Genomic DNA, 17,781 nt, shown 5'->3' with positions numbered 1-17,781 from the left:
GTTTCTTATTTCTTTCTTACCTATCTTTTTATTACATGTATGGCGTGTTGCATATGAAAGAAAAATTCATGTTTAACATTTTATGCTGTGATTCTAGGAAATGGCAGGAAGAAATGCTGGACACGGACGTGGTAACATCAACTTGACTGCAGCAGAACTCCAAACTCTGCTGAACGACCACGCGGCGGCCACTCTAGCCGCACATGTTCAGAACCAAGCTGGAGGTCCAATGGGAACGTGTACCTTCAAGAATTACCTTGACTGCAAGCCCAGTACGTTTAAGGGCACTGAGGGAGCTATAGGCTTCCTGCGTTGGGCTGAGAAGGCCGAATCGGCGTTTGAAATGTGTAATTGCCCCCTGCCAGTAGGGTCAAATTTGCTGCTGGAACACTTGAAGATTCTGCCCTCACTTGGTGGAATTCGAACGTACAGATTCTTGGATTGGAACTGGCTAACGCGATGAACTGGGAGGAGTTCAAAAACATGATGCGAGAAGAGTACTGTCCAAGAGAGGAGATTGCAAAGTTGGAGTCAGAGTTTTGGTCATTGAAGATGGTGGGTTCAGAAATCGAAGCCTACACCATCCGTTCTCACGAGTTAGCGGTGATGTGTCCACGGATGGTAGACCCGCCGAGTAAGAGGATTGAAATGTATATTGATGGGTTAGCACCGCATATTCAGGGCATGGTGACGTCTTCCAGACCAGCCACGATCCAACAAGCGATCCGGTTAGCTCACAAACTGACGGATCAAGCAGTGACCCAAGGTGCGCTACCACCTAGGGGTTCAACCACAAAAGCCTGTGACAACCCGAGTACTGACAACAATAGCAACAGCAACCCGAGCAGCGGAAAGAGAAAGTTTGACAACACCAGATCCTCATCCTCGAACCCCCCACAGCAACAACACTACCGTAAGCCCGAATTCGCTCGGAGTTTCAACCATCAGGGTCACAACAACAATAACAACGGTAGCGGGCAGGGTTCGAGCGGCTATGCTGGGAAGTACCCGAAGTGCAACAGGTGTAACTATCATCATGCTGGCCCGTGTGACCGTGTCAAGTGTCTAAGATGCGGAAAGATGGGTCATCAGGCCAAGGAATGTAGGGGAGACCTTGCGGCAAAGGGTGCTCCTAAACCACCCATGACGACCAAGGGATGTTTTGAGTGTGGTCAAGAGGGCCATTTTAAGAAGGACTGCCCTAAGCTGAGACAGAATGACAACAATGGAGGTAATGGAAGTGGCAGTGGTGGTGGAAACAATGGTAAAGGAAGAGCTTTTGTTATTGGGTCGGGTCAAGCCCGCAATGATCCGTACGTGGTGACTGGTAAGTTCCCTGTGAACGATTGTTTTGCTTCTGTATTGTTTGACACTGGAGCTGATAGGAGTTTTGTGTCGAAAGCCTTTAGTCAACTCTTAGACCTAACTCCAACCCCGTTAGATGCTAAGTTTCCTGTTGAATTAGTTGACGGTAAGACTATAGTAACGACTCATGTACTTGCGGGATGTAAGTTAAAACTGTCAGGTCATGTTTTTGATATTGACCTTATTCCTTTTACGCTTAGTAGTTTCGGTGTCGTGGTCGGCATGGACTGGTTATCCGAGAACCGAGCGGAGATTTTATGTCACGACAAGATAGTCCACATTACTACCCCTTCCGGCGAGATCATTTCGATCCGAGGTGAGAGAAGCGGCATGACCACCAGCGTCATTACCCTCATGAAGGCGCGGAAGTATCTACGAAAGGGTCATCCGACAATTTTGGCGCATATTGTTGAGAAACCAGCGGAGGAGAAGCGAATTGAAGATATACCGATTGTGCGAGATTTTCCGGAAGTTTTCCCGGAGGATTTGCCTGGACTCCCTCCTATTCGTCAAGTCGAATTCCAAATCGAGTTGACACCCGGTGCAGCACCCATAGCACGAGCCCCGTATCGGCTCGCACCGGCAGAGCTTCAGGAACTGTCCACTCAGTTGCAAGATTTGTTGGATAAGGGTTTTATCCGACCTAGCTCATCGCCATGGGAAGCCCCTGTCTTATTTGTCAGAAAGAAGGACGGGACTTTCCGAATGTGTATCGACTACCGGGAGTTGAACAAAGTGACGGTCAAGAACCGTTATCCTTTACCCCGAATTGATGATCTGTTTGACCAGCTTCAAGGATCGAGTTATTACTCGAAGATCGATCTGCGATCTGGTTACCATCAACTAAGAGTGCGCGAAGAAGATATTTCAAAGACGGCTTTCAGAACACGGTATGGTCACTTTGAATTTTCGGTTATGCCTTTTGGACTAACCAATGCACCAGCCGTATTTATGGATCTCATGAATCGAGTATGCAATGCGTACCTCGACAAGTTTGTGATTGTGTTCATTGACGATATCCTGGTCTATTCCAAGGACAAGACTGACCACGAGAAACACTTAAGGGTAATTCTGGAATTATTGAAGAAGGAGCAACTGTACGCAAAACTATCGAAATGCGAATTTTGGCTTCGCGAGGTTCACTTTTTGGGACATGTGATCAACGAGAACGGTATCCATGTCGATCCCGGTAAGGTAGAGGCCATCAAAAACTGGGAAGCACCTAAGACTCCGACTGAGGTGCGGCAATTCCTAGGACTGGCCGGCTACTACCGGCGTTTCATCGAGGGATTTTCAAAGATTTCTCAACCCCTCACCGCTTTGACTCACAAAGGCACTAAGTACAATTGGGGTGACGCGCAAGAATCCGCTTTTCAACTATTGAAAACCAAACTCTGTAGCGCTCCTATTTTAGCCCTCCCCGAGGGAACAGAGAATTTTGAGGTACATTGTGACGCATCGATACAAGGTCTCGGTTGTGTGCTGATGCAACTCGAGAAGGTTATAGCCTATGCCTCTCGACAACTACGGGTTCACGAGAGGAACTACACGACCCATGATTTGGAACTCGGAGCTGTGGTGTTTGCCCTTAAGATATGGAGGCATTACTTGTACGGTACCAAGTTTACCATTTACACCGACCACAAGAGTCTCCAGCATATCTACGATCAGAAGGAGCTGAACATGCGACAGCGTCGTTGGGTCGAGTTGCTTAAGGATTATGATTGTGCCATCAAGTACCACCCTGGCAAGGCCAATGTAGTGGCCGACGCTCTCAGCAGAAAAGAAACAGATAAACCCAGGCGAGTGCGAGCATTGCAACTCACGATTCATGCCAACTTACCCGATCAGATTCACGATGCCCAACTCAAAGCTTTGAAAGATGATAATCTTCCATCGGAACTCATGCGGGGCATGAACAAGCAACTTGAAACCAAATCGGACGGGGTCCTATATTTTGAGAACCGGATTTGGGTTCCACGGTACGAAGAGTCGAGAACTCTGGTGATGGATGAAGCACACAAGTCCCGATATTCTATCCACCCTGGCTCAGATAAAATGTATCATGATTTAAAGGCATTTTACTGGTGGCCGAACATGAAAGCCGACATTGCCACCTACGTGAGCAAATGCTTGACTTGTGCCAGAGTCAAGATAGAATACCAGAAACCATCTGGCCTACTACAGCAACCGGAACTTCCAATGTGGAAATGGGAACACATTTCAATGGACTTCATCACGGGATTACCTAAGACACCGACGGGATGCGATACCATCTGGGTGATCGTTGACCGGTTGACTAAGTCGGCACACTTCTTAGCGATTAAGGAATCGGACAAAATGGAAAGACTGACTCGTGTCTACATGAAGGAAGTAGTGTCTAGACACGGAGTGCCTGTCTCAATCATTTCTGATCGAGATTCTCGTTTCACTTCGCACTTTTGGAAGTCACTACAAAGCGCACTAGGCACACATCTTGATATGAGCACAGCTTACCATCCTCAGACAGATGGGCAAAGTGAACGAACTATTCAGACCTTGGAGGATATGTTGCGTGCTTGTGTGTTGGATTTCGGAAAAAGTTGGGAACCTCACTTACCTTTGGTAGAGTTTTCGTATAATAACAGCTACCACGCAAGTATTAAAGCAGCGCCGTTTGAAGCACTGTACAGACGGAAGTGTCGATCACCTCTCTGCTGGGCAGAGGTGGGTGACAGCCAAATCACTGGTCCAGAACTGGTATTCGAAACTTCGGAAAAGATTGTTCAAATCCGAAACCGCATGGCAGCAGCACGAGATCGCCAAAAGAGTTACGACGACAAGCGCCGAAAACCTCTCGAATTTCAAGTGAATGACCAAGTGTTACTCAAAGTCTCACCTTGGAAAGGTGTGGTTCGCTTTGGGAAGCGAAACAAACTTAACCCACGATACGTTGGTCCTTACCGGATAACAGAACGCGTTGGTCCGGTGACGTACCGACTGGACCTACCAACGGAACTCAGTGGCGTACACAATGTATTCCACGTATCCAATTTGAAGAAATGCCTATCTGATGAAACCCAAGTAGTTCCTTTGGATGAACTGCAAGTTGATGAACAGTTACGCTTCATTGAAGAACCAGTCGAAGTTTTGGATTGGGAAACAAAACACTCAAGCACAACAAGATTCCAATCGTTAAGGTTCGTTGGAACTCGAGACGTGGACCGGAGTTCACGTGGGAACGCGAGGATCAAATGATGAAAAAGTATCCTCACCTTTTTGAAGGGCTGACCAAACACCGAAAACCGCGAAACCCGGCAAACCGTCAGAAATCACCGGAGGTATGAATTAAATTTCGGGACGAAATTTCTTTCTACTAGGGGATGATATGACAAACTGAAAATTTTTCTTACTTTTTCAGACACTCATCACGACTTGACTCAAATTTTCGGGACGAAAATTCTTTAACATGGGAATGATGTGACAATCGTCAATTTCAGGTTAACTCCGTTAACTCAACTCCGTCAATTTAAACTTAAAGATCACTGAATCTATAACGCACACCTCATTACATTTAAACTAGGGTTTAAATGACGCTTGACACTTACTACATGTGTAGTCTTTCGGGAATTGCACCGAAACGCAAACGAGTTGACGCAAACAATTGGTGAATAAACGAAAAACGTCAAAACAATAATTATGTGATAATTATGTGTTAGACTTATGTGTTATGTGATAACATGGTTATAAACGTTAACTCAATGTGCTAGAACTAGTTAATTAAGCTAGAAAAGCAACATTTGAAAGTGGAGGGACCTAGATGTAATATGATTATTATTAATAATATTATAAAACCCTAACTCCCCTCCCTCTTTCCTTCACAAAACCCGACGGCAGCTATCCCCCCCCCCCCCTCTCCTTGCGATCGGCCCTCATACACACACATATTGCTTGGTTTTTTATCTTGGTTTTCACAATTGAAGCATCCTACATCCGATTCTAGTCATCTTCTACCTTCCTCTTGCTTATTTTTGTGCCTTTGAAGGTATAATTATAAACCCTAGAATCTGGAAATTTTATATATGATGTTCATATGACTTGTTTTGATTAGATGATGATTGAAAGATGTATTGATTGTTGAATTGATAACTAGTATTAATGTTATTGCATGTTAATCGTTTGTTTCTTTGATTTTAGTTCAAGCAAAACCCTAATCATGTATGTGATGTGTAATTGATGTGCATGGATAGTGATTATGGTGTCTAGAATGTCATATGAATGAATTATGGTCCATAGATAGTTAATGTGTTGAGTTTGGATGCAAATAGTTTCTGGACAGATTGTGTTATTGATGTTCAATTGACTGTAACAGGGTGTAAATGTGAAAATTGGTTGAGATTATTGATACTACAGTAAACTAGGTTGAGTCTAGTTTCTAAAGAATATAAATTTGCAATTTTTGGACGTGTGAAAGTTAACCTTTATGATTTTACAAAAAACGTTGTGCAAAGCTGAGTTGTTAGACCTGCTGTTAGGTTGTTTTGTAAATATTATATCTCATGAACTACAAGGCCAAATGGGTTGGTTCCACTTCTGGAAGTTAACTTGTTGAGTTAATAACCAAACCCAATTGGTCTTGCACTTGTTGGATTTTTCATTTAACGGGAATTTTAAATAACATTCTGTTGCGCATGAATTTGACTGTTATGAGCTTGCTGTAATGTTTTGATCATTATGAGAAATCTATGTGGAATAAAAATAAAATAAAATATGTTCTGGAAACATAACACATGCATTCTTTTGTGATGATTTTTGGTAAATTAATTGAGATGCTATGTTTGGTGAAATAGTACAATCTTTCAAGTAGAATTTCTGTCTCGGTGAAACTAGCTGCTGAATTTTGTGAAAATGCATGAAACATGATAATTGCTAGTTAATTATTATGTTTTGACCAAATTGCCCTTGCGGGGAATAATTGCTATATAATTGTTATGTTTTGACCAAATTGCCCCTGCGGGGAATACTTGCTAAATAGTTGTCGTGTTTTGACCAAATTGCCCTTGCGGGGAATAATTGCTAGTTAATTGTTATGTGTGACCAAATTGCCCTTACGGGGAGTAACTGCTAGTGATGTACGTTATTAATACATGACACGTAAATAATTGCTCACACATGTAATGTATCACGAATGTACTTGTTAAAGTCACACACGATTCACAAACGAAACACGAAACACATTGTGTGCATAGGTATTATGTGCCGAGTCTAGAGACTCGATAATAGTTCCGACACTTAGAAAAAAATCTCTTTGTTGTTTTAGAACGCTAGAGAGAGTTTTTCTGTGACGCGCATCCTTTGGTGATTTATTTTGGGGAATTCTTCGCAAACAGTGAGTTCACTTACCCCTCTAAACTGTTTTCAAACACTTTTCACTTGGGGAGATAACATACTCCGAAAACGCATTTAAGATTTTGTTAGTATAAATTATATATCACTTGTAAAGACTAAGTGGCAAACTCAATAACTAAAGTCTTTCATTCAGCTTCGGTGGCAAGGAAAATGATAAACAGTCAGCTTCGGTGTCGAATACTTAGTAATACTTGTTTTATAGGCTAGCTACCTATAGATATATAATTGATTTAACACTATCTGGTAACGCAAAACGCTAAACGCAAAACGCTGAACGCAAAACGCTTTATTTTATATAAACTTGTGAACTCACCAACCTCGTGTTGACACTTTTAGTATGTTATTCTCAGGTAGCCGAGGCGGGCGCGCGGTATAGGATCATGCATGGTTTTTGAACATTCTGATATGCAAACATGTTTTTAACTATTATTACTTGGGTTTTAAGTCGTCCTACGTGACACAACTTTTGTCTTTTGGTTTTTACGCTTCCGCACTTAATTTCATTTAAACGTTTTTATGGTTTGATTATAACTAATGATTCCGATCCTGTTAGTTCACACCCTCTGACGGTAAAACTCCGTTAGTGGATTTTGAGGGTGTAACTACATGATACCCTGTTGCGGTTACTACTCTTCATGTTGTAACAGGTTCATAGGTTTAATATTTATCATGTTTTATATTACTTACATGAAGAACTGATCAACACATTTTAGTGTTTTTTTTTATTTTTTAATAAAATTTTAGTTGGTTGTAAATAATAATAATAAAAAAAAAAGAATACGAGTTTGAAAAACAAAACGTTTACTAAAATGAAGGGGTGTTTGGGATTCCTTATTTTCATTAACTTATAACTTATAAAATTTTTGAAAAATTAATAAGGTGTATAAGGTGTTTAACAAACCGTAAGACCTTATAGATTTTAACTTATGAATAAGACAAAAAAAATTTAGAAATCTGTAACTTATTAACTTAATGAATTTGATATACATATCACATATCCCTAACCCTCAAAACTCATTACACTCCTCTTAAAAAATGTATTTTTTAATCATTTTGGTTTTCCTCTACATATAGTTAATCCAAACATCTTTCTAAAACTTTTTTAAAAAAATTCATAAGACCATGCGTAGTCATAAAGCCTCACCCCAGGCGCTGTCACGTGGCGCCCAGTCAGAGTTATGTTTTTTTAGAAAAACAGGTGTAGTCATAAAACCCCACCCCGAGGTGTTATGCGCCACGTGGTGCCAGTCACTATTAATTGTTTTTGTTTTTTTAAATAATAATTTATTTAAATAATTAGATATAAAATTAAAAAACTACATTAAAATTAAAAAAATACATTAAACTCACAAATAAAAACTAAATTAAAATAAAAAATACATTTAACTAAAAAATACAACAATAAATAATAATAAGACTACATGTTGTATTTTTCAAAAATTTTCGTTTACCGAATTGCTTTTAGAGATTGGACTCTCGGTCGACTTCGGATAAATCTTTTGTTAAAGCCTTGATGTCATGGTCCAATTCAATCCTTTTAAGTACTTGCGTCCAAATTTACTTGAAGACGTTTAGCTCCAAGTTCTTGTATATCTTTGAGTCGAATGTTCATTTCCTTGAAATGACTTTCCATTTCGGCATTCAAACCCGTTGCAGACGACGATGCGGCCCTTTTTCCCTTTCCCTTTCCCTTGCTTCTTCTACCCCCGGTCGAGGCATCTCGATAATATCCGCATAAGGATTCCCGGCTTCATTATCACTTAGGTTGAAGTTTCGAGTGTTGGAACGGGGCGTGTCTGGATCAACCGAAGACGATGTTTTAGACCTTTTTTCTGGCGAACCACCTTCGGTATTGGCCTTCATAACCTGGGCCCATTTTGGGTGAAACCTCAGGTATTGTTTTCATATGCCAAAGTAACTGAAGCTCCCCGAGACCTTATGTTGATACTCTGTCAACGCCCTTTCCATTATTTCCGCGTCAAAGAGATCGCTACTCGACGTTCGAGTCATCCGAGAGTGGACCGTATGGAAAGCCATGCATTTGATGTTGGTATCGTTCCATTTCGACTGTATGGAATCTTTTTCTCGACGCGAGTCCCCGCCAAGTTCGTGGAACAACTCTTTAATTTTGTGCCACAATACGCCCGTTTGTTGACAGTTCGCTAAAAAAATAAAAACATTACAAGTTCAATGTTTGTTCTAAGAAATTTAAAAAAAATATGTATTTTTTAAAAACTTACCGCACTCGGCATCTTCCGATATTGCGCACCAAGCACGAGCACATAGTTCGCACTTGTTGATACTCCATGGTATGGTTTTCTTTTTAGCCCGAGGTTCGCCGGCGGGCTTCTTTGCGTGTTTTCTCGGACGTCCGCGTTGGCTCGAACCGTTGCGAGTCTCCGGGACTGGTTGTGGCTCCGGGTTTATTTGTGTCTTCGGCACCGTCTCGTCGTCGGGTTGGGAACCCGAACCGGCAAAAATGTTTGTGGTTGAGTTTTGGAAACCGGGCACCATATTTGGGAATAACATGTACGAAACCATATGCGCTTCGAACGGATACGTGAATTGAGGGACGGGGACGGTTGGCATCGAGACGGTAGATGAGTTCGGTTGTGGATTTTGGTTGTTTGCGTTGCCTTGACGGGCATATTGACCGGAACCGAGAACATTTTGGTTGTTAAATGGAAACATTTTGGTAGTATTAAAATTGTAGTAGAAAGAATTGTGTAAAAATAAAGAGGTTTGAGTTAGTTTTAATAGTATAGTTGAATTAATATTTTAAAAAGTTTTTTTAATTCCAACGGATATAATTTTGATTTTCGTGCCCATTTTTCGCGTTATTAACAAAACACCGGACACAAAATAATACACCCAAAACGCCGGCCATAAGGCTCGGCTACGCATGGTCTAAGTTGATAAATCATTTTAACAAAAAGTCATTTGTCAAGCAATCCCACACACCCGAAGAGTCTGAATTACTGAATATTAAAAATAAATGTAAAAAATAATGAAAACCAAAATTCAGAGGTGCTCCGATCTCCGGCGAGAAAATGGAAAGCAGGCGGCTAATCGACGGAGGAGCTTCAGATTCCAATAATAATATTAATAATAAACGAAACACTACCACCAATCTTTCACTTCAAGTTAATTACAGCTTCCCAAAAGTCCAGGTATATCTATATACGCACTTTATTCAATTCATTACCCCCATAACACGCACATAAGAGTATTATATGTTGTGTGAATTTAGTCACTCAATTAGGGCTTTGATTTCAGGAAGCACTAGAGCACTTAGCATCTATTGATCCGATACAATTGTGCAACGAAGCTAAAGTCGAGTACTGTCGTGCAACACGAGACTTAAGAAGCTGCGGCCGCTGTGTTCAAAGCGTGTTGACGTCGTGTGGTCATGCATCTTTATGTGAAGAATGCACCCCGCGTTGTGATGTTTGCCCGATATGTAGATTTCCGATACCGAAAACTGGGAATAGGCTTACTCGACGCCTGTTTTATGAGTGCATTGAGGCGGGGCTTATTTCCAAAAGGCATGATGACAGGTTTCAAGAAAAAGACTGTGAGAAACAACCGACGGCTGGTGTTGAAAGACTGTGTTCGTTCTTTGATGTTGCGTTGGAGAATAATTTGTTATCGTTGATCTGCCACTGTATCCTTAAGTCGAAGATACGCTTATAATAATATGGTTTCGTTAAGTCTAAGATGCGTGTATCTTAACTGTTTGTTAATAGATATCACAGATGTTTGTATGGATGAAAGTGCTGTTTCTAGTGACCCGATTGTTGCTTTGTTGTTGGATGAAGTGGTTGTCAAAGACTGGTGCAAGAGGACGTTTAAAAATATTATTTCCGACCTTAAGCCAATTTGTATCCTTCAACATTTGATTTGTTTTTACTTGCTAATGTTTGTTATAGAATCAAGACGGTCTTCTTTGATGTTTTAAAGATAGTCTTGATGTTGAGAAATTGAAGGAAAAGTCGAGTGTGCTTCTCAAGTTTACAGTGAGGCTAAGTGGCATATCAACCGTTCTTGAACAATTGGAATCTTCTTTCAAAGATTCTCTTTCTGCACAGCTTCATGATATTTACCATCTACAGGAGAGCATATTAAAGACAAACCAGGTTAGATTTTATCAATCAATCAATCAATCAATCAGACCCAGTGAAGTCCCACCAACAGCAAAGCTATAAGTAGGGTCTGGGGAGGGTGGGATGTAGGCACACCGTACCTCTATCCAAGGGATAGAGAGGTGGCTTCCAGAGAGACCCTCAGCTCTAAAGTGCATATGTATGAAGCAATATAAATGAAATCAAAGTACAACAGTAATATAAAAATATTAATAATACTAATAGTACCCTTAGCAATAATAATTCTAATACTATATATATGTAAAGAAAATACTATTATGGTGTGTGACCAAAAAAAGGAAATAGAAGCCCTAACGTATTCTTTTGTTACTAAAAATCCTTAACTTTAGATTTTATACTTTTGGTAAATATTATCTTTTTAGTATGTGTGGTAATAGACTTGTGGATCATGATATCTAGTTAGGTAGTCATGCGTTACTTGTAATAACGGGTTCATTATTGTTATGGGTTGGTATTTTGAATGAATGAATGCCCTACTTTATGGGTTGATTTTGTGTTTTATCTATCTGGTGTATTTTTTTGTTGGAAGTTTGTTTACTTAATAAATGAATGAATATGAACAGAACTTTTTGTTTATTTAGTTGTACGACCGAACATCAACACATGTCTCGTTCATTCACTTATGTTTGTGAACGTTAGTTTACGTGTGTTTATGTTCGTTAGTTCACATTTTTTAGTTTATGTATTCATTTAAATTGTTAGGCCCATTATTATTTAGTCTAGTTTTATGACTTTATCAAATTAAAATATCACTCGATAAAAATTTAGTCTATTTTTATGAATTTTTAAGGCTCCACAGATTGATATTCACATTTACTTATAAAGTTATTATTGGTGTCAGCTCAGTCATATTCGTTTATATTTGTTTGTCTATGTTCAATTACTTAATTTTTTTTACGTTTGTGTGAACCGTCTGTTTATACCATTAGCAAACAGACATATAAGAACACGTTCAATTTACTTAACGGACGAACACGAACAAGAAAACCCTTTCGTTTAACTGTTTGTATTTGATCGTTTATTAGGCTAAAGTTAAACGGTTCGCTTGTTCGTTTACATACCTAGTATTTTTTTAACATGTACAACTTCCTAAATTGCATTATACAAGTATTTGGATTGTTTTTAATGATGCTATTATTTTCTAATCAAGTTGACACATTTAGTATTCAATTAAAAAATGGACAAAAAGTGTGTGCGGGTCAACCCAAACTCGTTTGACCCGTTATTTTCTTACGTGTTTGTACTCGGATTCCCAGCATATGGAGATGATGATTTGGTACACAAGGCACGAGTTTCTTGAAGATCTAAATCGCCATGAGAGTTTCTCATCTTGGCAATCTGATGTTGGTGAAAGACGATCAATGGCTGTAAAACGCGCCTGGCCGTCCCCTATTGAAACCTCATCGCCACATGACGTGATCCTGTTCATTGATGATGCTTTAGCAAATCTTGACAAACAAGAAGAATATCCACCAGATAAAGAGTATGAACTTGAAATCGCAGGATTATCACTTTCTAGAGCCAAAATGGAGGGTATTATTGGAAGTTATCCTTTTGAAAACATTAAATCGGCTATTGATATTCTCTTTTTATGTGGAAGCTCAGATTTGGTGGTAGCAAAACAAGCAACTGTATCCTTTTTCATGTATTATATATTTGTTTGAACGTTCACGTTTGGTGTGTACTTTAATTTGGTGTCACTTAATTATGTTTGTTTATGTCCCAATCATCTATGTTCATTCAAGTTTGCTTGTTTATGTTTAATTGTGTTGTTCATTTACGCTGTTAACGAATGAACGTACACAAACCTGAACGCGTTCATTTTATTAACACACGAACAAGAAAAAGCAAACTCCATTCGTTTAATTGTTCATGTTTGATCGTTTTTTCAGTTAAATTTTAAACGAACGGACATGAATATGCATCGTTCGTGTTCGTTTAGTTCGTTTACAGGCCTAATTATACATTACTAGGCTAAACCTTTTTCCTGTTTTTTACCAAACAATGATTTTAAATTTATATCTCCTTAACTTAACATAGTTGTTATATTATCTATTCGACCGGCTCTGGAAAATACCTGATGATAAGTGGAGATTCTGTGTAGACGATTTTTCCGCTACGTTTAATATCTCAAGACACTCGATACTGGAATCATTTACTTTCTATCTGCTTGATGACCACAGTGATGAGGCCTTACAGGTAATTTTCTTTTTCCCTTTCATGCTTTCTTATAGTTTTAGTTTTATATTTAATCATTAATTGGTGCTATTTTATAGGAAGCTTGTCATCTTCTCCCCGAGATTGCGGGCCCCACAACACATCCAAAAGTTGCACAAGTATTATTAGAGAGACAAAATCCTTATTCTGCTCTTATGGTTTTAAGGTGGTCAGGTAGTGATAATGGGACCGAGTTGGTCTCACTTAACGAGGCGGTTACTGCGGTTCGGGTCCGAGTCGAGTGTGGTTTTCTGATTGAAGCTTTTATGTATCAGAGATCGGTTTGCACAAAAGTTAAGACGAACAAAGTGAGACAATTAAACGATGATTTTGAAGATGGATTGAGTTGGTTGGAGATACTCGTATCAGAAATTTGTCTTCTTTGTATTCGAAGGAATTTAGTCGATCGGATTATCGGATTACCGTGGAATTTCGATGAGGAGAAACACTTGCATAAGTGTCTTCTGGATTATGCTCTTGAAACACCTTTAACAAATATAGGAAGTCTTCTTGTTGTGTTCTATCTTCAGGTGATGTGTACGAATGTGCTGACGTGGACTTTGAAAACTGAACATTTTATTAAATTGCATTCTTTGTTGTTTTAGCGTTACCGATACGTTGAAGCGTATCAAATTGATAGGAAGATTAGAAGCGTTGAGGAAGATTTCATTTCTAAGAATCTTGTTAATGAAGATGTGAAAAACCGAATGGTTAACACGCAACGTTTGAAAGCCGGGTTAGTTGTAAGTTATCTTTCACAATCTTTTTAATTTTTAATGTTACATGTGGTAGAAATATGAGAGGAACATATTTTATTGTTGCAACTGATAGATAAGGGAACTCAGTAAAAACTCAACATTTGCACTCAATAGGTGTATAAACGATGAATGAACATGAACAGAGTATGTTTATGTTCGTTCGTTTAACTTTAACAGAACAACCGAGCGAACACGAACAATTAAAGGTACATGTTTTTCTTGTTTGGGTTCGCTTGTTAACAATATAAACACGTGGTTCATGAATGTTAACGAACAAACATAACAGAACATACCTGAGCTAAAATCAATTATAAGTAAATGTGAAGAACAATGTGTTAGGCCTAAAAAGTTATTAAAACTATTGATTAAATTGTAACGGGCCTAAACAATTATGAATATAATAGCGAATGAACTTAAGCGTAAACTAGCAAACATAGATGAACGCAAACCAACAAACATAAACAAATTTGAACGAACGGAGCGTTCACAAACATAATAGAACGAACGAGACGTGCGTTCAAGTTCGTTTGTTTAACTAAATGAACAAAAGTTTTCGTTCATGTTCGTCTGTTTATTAGATAAACAGACATAACCAAACTTCCAGCTGAACGGTTCATTGGGCGTTCGGTTCATTTACACTGATATCTGATTATATTATAGCATCATGCTTAATTGCTTGAGCTGTGGTTCACAGGACAAAAGCATACAACTATTGCCAGAAGTTGACCAAGAAAAAGTCAAAAACGGAGAAATGACTGAATTAACCTTCCCAGAAAACAACAACAATGCTCCAGAAAGCCCTAATCTTTTCAGTTCTAGCAACTTAACCTCTTCTTACATAAACACCTCTTTTCTTCTTCAATCGGGTGAGGAAACCCCGTCACCAAAATCAAATTTAAATGACTTAACAAGTTACAATACTCCTGTTTCTAAATCTGTCATCAAATTTGATTATGTTACAACATCTGCGACACCATTAAAAGAATTTAACCGAGGTTCTTCAAGGATTCGGAAGAATAAGTATCTTCAAAACGAGTCAGTTGACCAGATTCCAAGATCTAGGAATATTGCTAGTGCTAATCTTGAAGATTCACCTAGCAGTATGAGTGTATTGTTAAAGTCAAAAGCTTTTGGTAAATCTGCACGGTTGAGTAGACTAGGTAAAGATGCTTACATGGAGGATCTTATGGATATGTCTTGGAGGTATGATAATATATTCTTTTCCTTTTTAACTTAAAACTCTCTTATATCATGAACATGCAACATTTGTTTATGTTATAGTTTGGGGCAACTTCATAGAATAGTAACCAAGTTTCAAAAGTGTTCCAATTAGGCCACTCAACTTTAAAAAGTGTTGCGATTAAGTCACTCAATTTTCATATTTTATTAAAGATTTTAACATGTTTTTTTAGCGTTTTTCTTTTTTGTTTCACACAGGAAATCTTTTTATCTTTTTTATATTATGTTGACGTTGAGTGGTGACGTGGATTTTATTTTTTATTTTTGAATTTTAAAATAATTAACGTTTTTTATTTTTTTTAAATATAACTACATATATTGCAAATTCCGACCCCCACATCTTATACTCCATTTCTTTCTTGACGCACACAAAAATCGGTGAGACTCGATTTGAAGATTTAGTGACCCAATTTGAGAAAAATATGCATGAGTGACCTAATTGGAACACTTTTGAAAGTTGGTTACTATTCTATGATATATTCCCTTATAGTTTTAAGTTAAATGTGCTTTGGCTGTTTATCATCAATATTTTTCTAAAGTTGATAATGGACAATTATGCAATTACTAATTTTAATTTGGAATATTTTCAAAAAAGGCAAGGCTGTATTTTTCTTGAAGAGGAGCACAATGTTTTTTTCCCTTATTTATTTTTCTTTTTTTATGTTTTATTTTGGAACCATGGATGATTTATAAGCTAGCATTTTATTTATTTTAGAATAATCACTTTAACATTTGCGTTTTTATTAGTCAAATATCTAAAATATCCTCAGAAACAGCAATGATCAGTCTTCTGGATGATAATCAATGTTATATTATGATTCTAGGCTGTTCATGAGCCGAGCCGAGCCGAGCCAATGCAAGCACAGGCTCAGCACAGATTTGAAATTGAGCTGAAAATTTGAGCTCGAGCCCGGCTTGGCTTAATTCGGCTCAGTTTTAATTAATAAATAATGACATATTATATGAACTACACAAACACTTCAACTTTTCATGAATAAAACAAACACGTCGAACAACCGAGCTGAAAATTTGAAGTGTTTTATTATATGTGAGCCAATCGAGCCGAGCTTGCCTTGGCTTGGCTCGGCTCGGCTCGGCTCGGCTCGGCTCGGCTCATGAATCGCCCTAGAATCATAACATTGATTGTCATCCAGAAGACTGATCATTATGTTTCTGATGGTATTTTAGAAATTTGAATAATATGTAAGCACGTATGTTAAAGCGATTATTTTAGAATAAACATAGTGGTAACATATAAATAATCAGCTATTCCAAGAGAAAAATTAAAAAAGATTTCAGAAGAAAATGAACTTTCCTTTTTGTTGAAAAGTACAGTCTTGCCTCTTTTGGAAATATTCCAACTGAAAATTACATAGTTGTCTCCATTATCAACTTTATAAACTAGCTCAAATTTTAAACTTGGTTTCAAGTCCGAGCCAAGCAAGCTCAATTTAAATTCTCTGGATCGGCTCATGAACAGCCCTAGTGGTGATTCTTAATGGGCAAAAATTTAATCTTTGCTCTGAACCTCAGCAACAAAGATGAAAGGCTTCCTGTGCAAACAAATATGAACGGCGGGCCCAGATGGAGATCAGATGATGCAAGTGACCATGAAGATCAGCAGAGCCCCGATAGACTGACAGGCGGCGTTTCCACAAGAGGATTAAGAAGAAGCAGGCTCACCAGAATATGACTCGTTTCAAGATTTCACAAACCCAGAAACGTCTTTTACTACAGCCTCAGCGGGAGTGAGCTTAGAGATCGGTTAAAAGTAGGTGACAGTTTTTTTTCTGGCATAGTTTTGTATCTTATAAGAAGATAAGAGTACAAATAGTGTTCATTTGAAACTTGTATTGTTATTAAACAACTTATTTTTTTTGTATCTATAGCATGTTTTTTCATAATCGATGAATCTTTTCTCAAATGTTCATGTTTAATTTGAATTTGATCTATTAACAGTTAAACTGAAACAAACGAGTTTTGTGCATAACAAGTTCCATTGAACAGTTTTACTGTCACATCATGAGAAAGGATAAAAAATCAGCAAGCATTTTGACTAGTGATATGGATTTAAAACTAAGAAACTAGTTATTAGTATTTAATTTGAGGCGGTGAGGATGGCAGCGTGTTGCAGGGTGACGGTTTTCGTGCGACAACGTATGTAGTGGTGATGGTGACGAGAGCGTGGTAGAGATCAACTTTGGTTTAATTGTTAATAGAATCTAGAGCAGTTCATTCCGATTTAAACTTATTTCAGTTTTTAAGTAAACATGTTATTATGAATCAAACAGGTTAGATTTCAATTCTACTGAATTTGAACAAACCAAACGTGTATAACAGAAACAAAACTAAGTATGAATATATCGGTTATGAGCCCACATGTATACATTAAAAAGTCAATTTGCTTTCCTCTTCAGAAAATCAAACCATTGATAACTTTCAGTTATATACAATACTGTTACCAGTTAATTTAACCATTGAATTGCTTTGATCAATAACCAGATTGCTTTATAAAAACCGGTTATCTTATTTTTATTTGTTTGGATTTATTTTATATTGACCAAACTAATCACATCTCTATATTGAAAAAAAAATGTATGATGTGTACAAGAGTATTTACTGTTAAATCATCCTTTATGTAAATCTCATCG

The 17,781-nt window shown here is 38.2% G+C and overlaps 1 protein-coding gene across 1 annotated transcript; it reads left to right on the top strand.

Moving 5' to 3' along the window:
• Positions 1-9,770: 9,770 nt before the first annotated feature.
• LOC143530076 (E3 ubiquitin-protein ligase HOS1-like) lies at positions 9,771-17,338 on the top strand. The gene is made up of 10 exons (XM_077025702.1): positions 9,771-9,923; positions 10,030-10,417; positions 10,500-10,634; positions 10,714-10,889; positions 12,173-12,547; positions 12,957-13,115; positions 13,193-13,663; positions 13,739-13,876; positions 14,586-15,094; positions 16,664-17,338. The coding sequence occupies exons 1-10, from the start codon at positions 9,804-9,806 to the stop codon at positions 16,821-16,823; spliced, it is 2,631 nt and encodes an 876-aa protein (XP_076881817.1). The 5' UTR covers positions 9,771-9,803; the 3' UTR covers positions 16,824-17,338.
• Positions 17,339-17,781: the final 443 nt, after the last annotated feature.

The sequence above is a fragment of the Bidens hawaiensis genome, unplaced genomic scaffold (genome assembly GCF_021521415.1).
Source record: "Bidens hawaiensis isolate Kalapana, Puna unplaced genomic scaffold, B.hawaiensis_p1.1 tig00000636_1, whole genome shotgun sequence".
Taxonomy (NCBI): Eukaryota; Viridiplantae; Streptophyta; class Magnoliopsida; order Asterales; family Asteraceae; genus Bidens; species Bidens hawaiensis.
The sequence above is the reverse complement of the archived record's forward strand: the minus strand, read 5'-3'. Positions and strand labels throughout refer to the sequence as shown.

What these genes read in the sequence shown, in the direction of transcription:
- LOC143530076 (XM_077025702.1), top strand. Translation starts at nt 9,804, where the DNA reads ATGGAAAGCAGGCGGCTAATCGACGGAGGAGCTTCAGATTCCAATAAT. An exon ending in ACAGCTTCCCAAAAGTCCAG is followed by an intron (nt 9,924 to 10,029) that starts GTATATCTATAT and finishes CTTTGATTTCAG; the next exon opens with GAAGCACTAGAGCACTTAGC. An exon ending in TGGTAGCAAAACAAGCAACT is followed by an intron (nt 12,548 to 12,956) that starts GTATCCTTTTTC and finishes AACTTAACATAG; the next exon opens with TTGTTATATTATCTATTCGA.